Raw genomic sequence first — 9649 nt, 5'->3', positions numbered from 1 at the left:
GCTCACCTGTGCCAGTCACCCTGCCCTCTCGAAGCTCACCTGTGCCAGTCACCCTGCCCTCTCGAAGCTCACCTGTGCCAGTCACCCTGCCCCCTCGAAGCTCCCCTGTGCCAGTCACCCTGCCCCCTTGAAGCTCACCTGTGCCAGTCACCCTGCCCTCTCGAAGCTCACCTGTGCCAGTCATGTCTTCAAGCCTTCTCCCCCCCCTCACTCCCCCAGTCCCCATAGATAGACAGAGCAGGTGTGTCGAGCCAGCGGTGCCCAGAGAACCGCCTCCTCCCTGTCTCCCACGCCACGCAGCGGGGAGGCCCACACCATGGGAATCTCACCGAGTTCTTGTCACCCAGGCCTGGCGTCCGTGGAAGCCTACAGCTACAAGACCAACGAGTGGTTCTTCGTGGCTCCGATGAACACGCGGCGGAGCAGCGTGGGCGTGGGCGTTGTGGAGGGTAAGGAGGTGGCCGGGGGTGGCGGCTGGCCCTGCCCCACGTCCTCTGTCTGCCCTGGCGCTGAGCCTTCAGCTACGTGGTCGAGTTCACTCGTGAGAAAGGCCACGTCTGCAGGGACGCGAGACCTGGGTCTCATGACCCAGGAGAAACTGAGTCCCAGAGGGGTTCATGGATGCGCCAGGGGAGGATGCTAGTACCCAGCTCAGGCCACGCTTCAGCCCGGGTCTTCTGACTCCTCGTACAGTGCTCTTCTGTAGCTCCACTCCTCAGATCATTGGTGGTTCAGACGTAGCATTTCACAGACGTGCGGAAGTTCAGTGGGATGTCCAGTGCTGACCCCTTGACCTTCCCCGCTGTGGGGGTCAGCCAGAACGTCCATTGCGTTAAAAGTGTGTGCACAGCTGGGTACCGGTGGCTCAGGCTGTCATCCCAGCTACTCAGGAGGCTGAGATCAGAAGATCATGGGTCAAAGCCAGCCCAGGCAGGAAAGTCCGTGAGACTTTTATCTCCAGTGAACCGCCAGAAAACTGGAACTAGTGCCGTGGCTCAAGTGGTAGAGCGCTCGCCTTGAGCTGAAGAGCTGAGGGACAGCGCCCAGGCTCAGAGTTCAAACCCCATGACCGACAGAAAAAAGGAGAAGAAAGGCTCAGGGTGGCTTCTGAAGAGCTCCTGGCCCCAGCTGAGGTCAGGTGTGCCCCAGTGCGTTGCAGACGCGGCCTGAGCCGCTCACTGTGTTCCAGGGAAGCTGTACGCCGTCGGGGGCTACGACGGCGCCTCACGCCAGTGCCTCAGCACCGTGGAGCAGTACAACCCAGCCACCAACGAATGGACCTACGTGGCCGACATGAGCACCCGCCGCAGCGGGGCAGGTACGCGGGGCGCAGGTGGCAGCCACGCCGCCACTCAGACCCCTCCCCCTCCTTTCCCGGGACCCTGCAAGATCCCATTAGTGCATCTCACCCCTAGTGTCTCTGGGGACTACAGCGTGTGTGTGTGTGTGTGTGTGTGTGTGTGTGTGTGTGTGTGTGTGTGTGTGTCTCTTGTGGGTGGGTGGTGCTCTACCACTTAAACCACAGCCCCACTACCGGCTTTTTGGTGGCTCATTGGAGATGAGAGTCTCATGGATTTTCCTCCAGATGAGCTGGGGATTGCAGTCATGAGCCACGGGTACCCAGCAGGCCCGCCTGTACCTCTTTGATGGTGAAGGATTGCCACGCGGCTGGGTGGCAGACCGTGTCCTGATGCACCCTCCTCACGGCTCGCTCTGGCTAGTTTTCCCGTAGCTCCAAAGGCTGAAATAGTCTTACCAGGGTCATGTTCTGGCTACAGATTTGGTCATGGTTACAGCGTGTGGTTCTAGGAATGGCTGCAGGTCATAGTATTAGTAGCTGGAAGGGTTTTCTCTCTTGGATTGGTTCTTTGCACTCTATAAACTGTCTGAGTCCCATTCCCACAGACTGAGACTCCATCTCCATTCCCGCCCCCCTCTCCTGTCCCCCCCCACCCCCCGGCAGGCTCAAGGCCTCTGCTGTCTTACTCAGACCCCTCCCATGGGCCTCTGAGATGAGGGGGAGACAAAGCAGGGGAGGAGGGGACCCTGACGGGGCTCCTGAACAATCCCAGCAGCATCGGGGCACCGCCGAGCCAGTTCGACCTGCCCACGCCACCGGCCACGGCGGCTTTGTCTCTGCTGGCCGCTGGGCATCCCCTTCTGACCTCTGGCCTGGGCTGGGTCCCCTGTCTGTGTCAGGGCTGCAGGCTGGGTCCCCAGGAGAGGCAAAGTTCCTCCAGAACCTGCTGATTTCTAGCCATTGTTGGTGTGACAGCGCCCTCTGCTGTTCCTTCAGGAGAACTGCAGCAACCTCTGGTTCACAGGCCAGGATGCAGCCTCTTCATGAAGGGCTGGTTGTCTAAGGGGTCTACCGGGCCATCCCACCTCCCTCCCCCTACAAAAGGGGAAACTGAGGCCCAGAGAGGGGAAGCAGAGCCATCCTCCTTTGTGTGGGGGGGCCCTCGTCTCCTTGGCTTGCCCAGAAGGATCTGGGACTGGTCGGTGAGGCCACTAAGGCTGTGAGCTGTCCCCACCAAGGGAGAGACGAGGAGAGGAAAAACACAAAGGCCCCTGGTGTGACACCGGGAAGGTCTCCGTGGTGGTGACCTCGGCTCCCTAGTCTCAGCTTCTCATTCTTACTGGGTGAATAGAAGGCTGAGTAATACAATGTTTTGGGGAAATGATGCACTATAAATAGTAGGCTCCCCTCCCCCCCAAAAAAAAAGGGAAAACAAGGGTAATGATGCCACGCAGAAATAACCACTGGTGCTTTATGTGTCATGCCTCTCCAAATATGTGCGCGTACATGTTCTCTTTACTTACGTGGTGGTGCTGAGCTTAGGGTCTTACGTGTTTGCTAGGCACAGGCTCAACCACCCAGCCCTTTCCTGTGCTGGTTATTATTATTTTTTTTTTCCCTGCCCTGGCATGTGCTTGGACTACCATCTTCCTCTTTTAAGCTGCCCTTCACCCCTGCATAGTTGGAGCTCCAGATGTATCCCACCACGCCCAACATCTTCGGTTGTGATTGAATCTGGCCGACTTTCCTGCCTGAGCTGACCTCGAACCTCGAGTCTCTCATTCTCAGCCTCCAAAGAGTGGCTAAGATTACAACTGTGGAGGGCACTGGCGCCTGGCCTGTAGGATAATTCATACAGGATACTACTAGAAATGAGATTGCATTTGCTTTGTGTTAATGATATCTCCAGGCTGCCAGTCTTTTTTTTTGGTCAGTCATGGGGCTTGAACTCTGGGCCTGAGCGCTGTCCCTCAGCTCTTCAGCTCAAGGCGAGCGCTCTACCACTTGAGCTACAGCGTCACTTCCGGTTTTCTGCTGCTTTATTGGAGATAGGAGTCTCACGGTCTCTCCTGCCCGGGCTGGCTTTGAACCGAGATCCTCAGATCTCAGCCTCCTGAGTAGCTAGGATGACAGGCGTGAGCCACCAGCACCCGGCAAGGCTGCCAGTCTTGACATGCAGGCAGCATGTCAGACGTGGGCACTGACTCTTGGGTCACCCTGCGGGATGGGTGCCTACACCTCCTGGCTTCTGGCTCAGGTCACTGGACCTAGGCTGGGACCCTGTGCACTCTGCCTTGCAGGGGTCGGAGTGCTCAGCGGACAGCTGTATGCCACCGGTGGTCACGACGGGCCGTTGGTGAGGAAGAGCGTCGAAGTGTACGACCCGGGGACAAACACCTGGAAGCAGGTGGCCGACATGAACATGTGTCGACGTAACGCAGGTAACGCGATGCGTAATGCAGGTATTACCTGCAGGGGGGTGTGTGGCCTTCCTCCCTGCAGATGCTCGCTCAAAATGACAAGGACAGGGCCTGGAACTGAGCGGAGTGGGCCTTGGGTTAGGGGAAGGGAGCACTTGAGATCGTTGGGATCTAAAAAGCTCATCACGGGGAGCCGCCATTTAGCACAGAAGGGTCCCTTCTCTCCAGGGAGGGAAGTCGACTGTCACGGTACCCAGATGGCTACAGATGAGAAGAGCCCTCTGTCTGGCCACCACCTGCCCCATTGCCAAGTGGCTTTGCTGGTGGCTGAGCACAAGGCTCTTGGACACAAGCCAGACCATGCCACTTGGGTTTTCTTTGTTGCCTCTGGACTAGACAAACCCCTCTCGCCCCCATGCGAGCCTCATTTCCTTCCTTGTAGGGAGAGCCAGAATCCCGATGGATTCTCTAGTAGATCTACTTCCTTTAACCCCTTCTGTGTACTTCCTGTCTCTCATGTGTTTCCTCCTCTCTGTATTTCCTGTCTCTGGTGAAACCACTTCCTTTATTCTCATGTACTTCCTGTTTCTAATAAAACCACTTCCTCTATTCTCCATATTACCTCTGTCTGGTAGAACCCCTTTATCCTCGGCTTTGTACTTGCTATATTTCCTTCCCTTCTCCTGTTTTGTTTTGTTATTTCTGTTACTTCCCATGGAATGATTTCCTGGAGTATTTAGGTTTATATTTCTCGGAGCTCAGATATTTCAAACAATTTCCTTTTAGAACTCGGCCTTTTTGGTTGTGTCCTTTGTAATCGATCTTGCTCTGGAAGAAAGTTCGCTTGGCCCATCTTCCCAGCCTAGAAAGTCTCACAGACGACTTCCAGGCGGACTTATTTCCTTTATTCTCATGGTGTGTGTTTGCCAAGCCCATTTGGAGCTGACTTGTTGGAAGTATTAACAGAGGAGGCTTTCTGACCTCCTCCCTGGCCTCTGCCCCATGTGATAAACCCTAAGCCACCGGAGCCCCAAAGCCAGGGGCTTTGGGAGGAGTATGTTCTGATGTAAATGTGTGTATGTTCACATATAGATACTGTTTAACTCAATGACAAAAGTGAACCATTCTATTCTATTGCTTTATGAGGTGCTTAAGAAAAACGCATGTTAACTACCAACATCTTCACAACAACACTAAATTTATTTACAGGATTTTATTGATTTCATTCAAGGTTGGCCCTCTACCACTTGAGCCATCTTCCACTTCTGAGAGTTTTTCTCCCAACACTGACCATAACCATTTTTGATCACCTCATCAGTCCCTTAACTTTAAAAAAAATGTACACAATTTGTTGGACTATGGCCTTTGAAAGTCTTGATGAATGGTAATTACATTTCCACCAGCTCTGAGGTCAGGATGCAATTGTCAGATGACAATGTGTCTTCTGGGGTCCCAGCTCCCCCTCCTTCCGGGGCCCCAGCTCCTCCTGGGGTCCCCCCTGGGGCTTTCCACTGACACCCCTGGTGCTGCTGGCCCCCAGGGGTGTGCGCAGTGAACGGGCTCCTGTACGTGGTCGGAGGGGATGACGGCTCCTGCAACCTGGCCTCGGTGGAGTACTACAACCCGGTCACCGACAAGTGGACACTGCTGCCCACCAATATGAGCACGGGGCGGAGCTACGCAGGTCAGTGCTTTTGGTATTGGGTGGAGCTATGCTGATTAGGGCTTGTTGCTCCTCCCACTCTGGGCGGATCCATGCAGATCGGCATCCCAGGTCCCTCCCACCCTGGGCGGAGCTACACCAGCAGGGTCCCGGACCCCACCCACCCCTGCAGCCGGGTGTGGGGTTGTGAGCTTGCTGATTTGGGGTTAAGGGTCCCGGTGATTGAACGCGGCCTCAGGCTTGCTAGGCAGGTGCCCTACTGCAAAGCAGGTGTTTTCCTGCTTCGGTGTGACCCGATGGGCATCCTACACATGGCTTTTTCTTCATTATCGACTCCAGAGGTAGACCCGAAGGAGACAGACACACGTGCAGTTTTGTGTTCAAATCCACTGACCAAGTGAAGACAGAGGAAACTTCTCGGAAACACAAAGATTCACGGCTGAAAGAGCATGACTTTAAACTAACACGTCCCCCCCCACCCCCCCTGCCCGCCTCACCCCCACACACATACCAAACCCCAAGAATGACTTAATGTTTGGCAGTAGGGAAATGGTGAAGTCCCGGTTAAATGCTTACCCAGTGAAAAGCACGGGAGATGCTGGAGATGGAGATGGAGCGGTCAGGGGAGTATGTAACAATGCATGTGCCATTTGTGCTATGTTGTGTGTGTGTGTGTGTGTGTAAACCGGACAGCCACTGCTTCTGGACATGGACTTTGCGGTCAGCTCTGCCACTAGCCCTGGGAGCTGAGCCAGGCATTCAACTCATGAAATCTGAGGGCTGAGTTAGAGAAAGAGAGAGAGAAACAGAACAATAAGTGTACAGCGTTGACCACAAGGCCTGCCTGGCGCCGGACGCCACTTGGGAAATGATTGCCATTGTGCCCAGAAGCCAGGAAATATTCCAAAAAGATGATGGTGCTTCTATTCAAATGAAAGGATTAGAGATTTTTTTCTTTGTGTTCTCCAGTTCCTCACTTTTTCATAGTGAAGCATTCTTACTACTTTTTACAGTTAAGTGGAAGTTCATGGGGGAAAAAAAAAAACGATTTAGCACAATGGATAACGGCTCCACACCTGTAATCCTGGACGCTTAGGAGGCTGACGTTAGGAGGATTGTTGTTGGAAGGTGGCCTGGGTGAAAAGGTCACAACACTTCCGTCTTGGCCAGGAAGAAGCTGGGCATACGTTTGTCATCTCAGCTGTGTGGAAATCATAACGAGAGGGACCGAGGTGCAGGCAGACCTAGGCAAAAAGCAAAACTGCTATGTGAAAAGTGGTAAAAGCAAAAAAAGGGCTGGAGATGTGGCTCAAGCAGTAGAGTACCTGCCTAGCAAGTACGAGGCCCTGCATTCAAACCCTAGCAGCGCCAAACACACGCACACCAGAACTTCCACCCTTCGAAGGGCTCCTCAGCTTGGTGATGTCAACTCGGGTGGGAACTCAGGAGGGTGGGTAGCAGCACTTAGACTGGGATCTAGAGTTTGCGTTTCCGTGAAGTCAGTCTACTCTCCTTTCCAGTTCATTCCGCTGTCTTCTGAAAGGAGATGTGAATCACCCATCCCTTCTCCTAAGTAATGCAGCTTTGGTGGTATCAGCATAGTTAAGCCTACCTGGAAGCCCGGGAATCTGAGTCATTATGATATGTGGGGTGTGACCATCTGCCTGGAGCGTTGGAGGGCCTTTGGATCCAGTTGACTTGCCTAGGGCCCGGCCCGGCAGGGCAGAAACACCTGGTAGTGTTGGCAGCCCCAGCCCAGAGGCCTTTTATTATTTGGTAAGACGAGTGCCCGTTCCTGTGGACTTTAACAGAATTCACGAACTCAACAGGGATCCTTCATTCCTGTGGCGGAGTTAAGATAACTTTCTTTCCCTCAGGTGTCGCTGTAATTCACAAGTCCTTGTGACCCAAACTTCTACTGCCAGAGATGGAGGAGAGAGAGAAAGAGAGACACTTGGAGCAGAGGACCAGAGCCGGAAGTGACTCGCCGGGGTGCCAATGCCGCACCAGAGCGCTGTCCTCCACAGCGTGGATTCTAACGACCCGGCTCCTGCTCCAAACCAGGTGCTTCGGTCTCTGTCCTGAGCAGATTCCTACAGGTTATAGGATTCGTCTTTAATCTATAGGTTATAGATTCCTGAAAACCCCAGCAGCACCTTTGGACTTTTTAATGGCATTTCTACAGGGGTGGGGGGGGAGAAGACCCGTGTGTGTGTGTATGTGTGTGTGTGTGTGTGTGTGTGTGTGTGTGAGAAAAACGTGTGCTTGTCCACTGGATTTCTTTACTACTGATGCTTTCGCCATGCTACAAATCAAATCTCAGTGACCTCACCTCAGGGCGGTCCTGTGGGACTGTAGACTACTGATGCTTTGTCTTCCGGAAGTCTGGTTGGCCAGGCCGGGGAATGTCCCAAAAAAATGTAACCGGCCAGGCAGGCAGCTGTAACCAGGCCTGACACGTGACTTGACCCCCCCGTGGCCCCGCAGGAGAGCCGGAGCCCAGCACCCGCCACCTGCCACCCCGTCGGCACTCTTCCTGGGCTGTCGTCTAGGAAGCAGACGGGACATGGCCTCTCTCTCCCTCTCTCTCTGGTTGCCGACGATTCTTCCATGTGAAGATCTTGTGTGTCTTCAGCAGGGAAAGGAACTCTTCGGAGAAGCCCTAGAGCAACACACTGGAGGAAAAAAAACTATACAAGGAGAAGAAATACAAGGAGTGGTGTGGTGAGGAGTCGGCCCTTACCCACGACGCGCTGGGTTTTCCCAGGCCGGGACAGCCAGGCGAGGCTCCTCAGGCCTGAGGATTGGTCGTATGGGGATGAATAAGTGAAAGATGCTCTTGAGCTGTATGAGGTGACGTGCCGGCTGGGGATGGCCCCTGCCACTTTGGAACGATGCGCCAGTTCATCTGCTCTTGTTGTCTTCCATTTCAGGGTCTGTACCTCTCTCTCCAATTTATTTCTAGAACAACCCACCATTTCCCCCCTCTCTAACCCTCCCCCCCCCCTCCATGGCTTTCTCAGTCAGGGAGAAGATGGCAGTAGACCCTGGGTTTGAGATCTCCCTCCAGTGATCCTAGCATTTCAAGAGTTTGAGGAGAGCTTTGAACTCACAGGTGATGGTTATTAAGGCCAGAACTTCAACCTTGTGGAGAGGGAACTTGGAGCATAAATGGTATTGTTTGCATTAAAAAAGAAAAAAAGAAGCTGGGTGCCGGTGGCTCACGCCTGGCACCCCAGCTACTCAGGAGGCTGAGATCTGAGGATCACGGTTCAAAGCCAGCCCGGGCAGGAAAGTCCATGAGACTCTTATTTCCAGTGAACCACCAGAAAACCGGAAGTTGCACTATGGCTTGAGTGGTAGAGCGCTCGCCTTGAGCCGAAGAGCCGAGGGACAGCGCCCAGACCCAGAGTTCAAGCCCCACCACCCGCCAAAAAAAGGAACCTCGCTTTCCTAAGCGAGCAGCTTGCTTGTGTTGGGGTTTCTAGCATGGGAGAGGATGCCTTGTGTCTGGAGAGCAGTCTCACTCCCACCGAGGGACTGGGGTTTAACCCAGGACACCCAGAGCGTGGTGAGCCCTGAGGTTGGGTGTGCCTTGCCAGCTGTCTCCTGAGCAGATGTTGGGGTGCTTGGCAGCCCTGGCGCTCCATGGCCCTGCAGTTAGAAACCCGGGAATCCTCCCCAAATCGACTGTAGGTTTATCGGGCACTGCTGTGGGACTCTCTAGAAGATGACATCTCTCTCTCCCATATCAAGCAAGGACTTAGCACCCTGGCACCCAGGTGGGGACCGGCTGCGCGTGCCCAGCTGTGCGGAGTCTGGGCCACGTGCTAGCCAGGGGCTCCTCTCTGGGCAGTGGGGATCCTGGACTTCAGGGCTCAGCCTGGCTCCAAGTTAGAGACCGGTCGACTGGGCTTTTTGTTCTGGATGCATCTCTTCCGGCCCCAAGGAGATCTGGGAAATTTGGGGTGTGGGGTAGGTGAGGTTGGGTGTCTCATCCACGTCCAATGAAAGTGGATGGGGAAGGCCTGTCTCTCTGTATCATCATCCTAGCCATGTTTTCTGATTTGGGGGTGTTGGTTATTATGTTTCCCCTCCTAATCTGTCTGTCTCCCTGGGAAGCACCGCCCCTCCCTCCCCCAGTCCGGTCCAATGTTCCTCTCATCCGACCCGCACACCAGTACGACCTCATCAAAAAAGCCAATCTACAACTAGCTGTCCACCGGTACCGTCCTCACCAGGTACGATTCTCAGGTCCTTCAGATC

General features: G+C 54.4%; 1 protein-coding gene across 1 annotated transcript in view; it reads left to right on the top strand.

The window, feature by feature from the left end:
- Nucleotides 1–7628, top strand: part of Klhl3 (kelch-like family member 3) — a 56663-nt gene extending 49035 nt beyond the window's left edge. Inside the window, exons 10-14 of the mRNA XM_013016031.1 lie at nucleotides 348–449; nucleotides 1190–1318; nucleotides 3601–3741; nucleotides 5261–5404; nucleotides 7261–7628. Coding sequence (XP_012871485.1) covers nucleotides 348–449; nucleotides 1190–1318; nucleotides 3601–3741; nucleotides 5261–5404; nucleotides 7261–7289 — 545 coding nt within the window. The 3' untranslated portion in view covers nucleotides 7290–7628. The remainder of the gene's footprint in view (nucleotides 1–347; nucleotides 450–1189; nucleotides 1319–3600; nucleotides 3742–5260; nucleotides 5405–7260) is intronic.
- Nucleotides 7629–9649: the final 2021 nt, after the last annotated feature.

The sequence above is a fragment of the Dipodomys ordii genome, unplaced genomic scaffold, assembly GCF_000151885.1.
Source record: "Dipodomys ordii isolate 6190 unplaced genomic scaffold, Dord_2.0 Scaffold29, whole genome shotgun sequence".
In the NCBI taxonomy this organism is placed as follows: domain Eukaryota; kingdom Metazoa; phylum Chordata; class Mammalia; order Rodentia; family Heteromyidae; genus Dipodomys; species Dipodomys ordii.
Note: the sequence above shows the minus strand (reverse complement) of the source record. Positions and strands in the feature narration are given on the sequence as shown.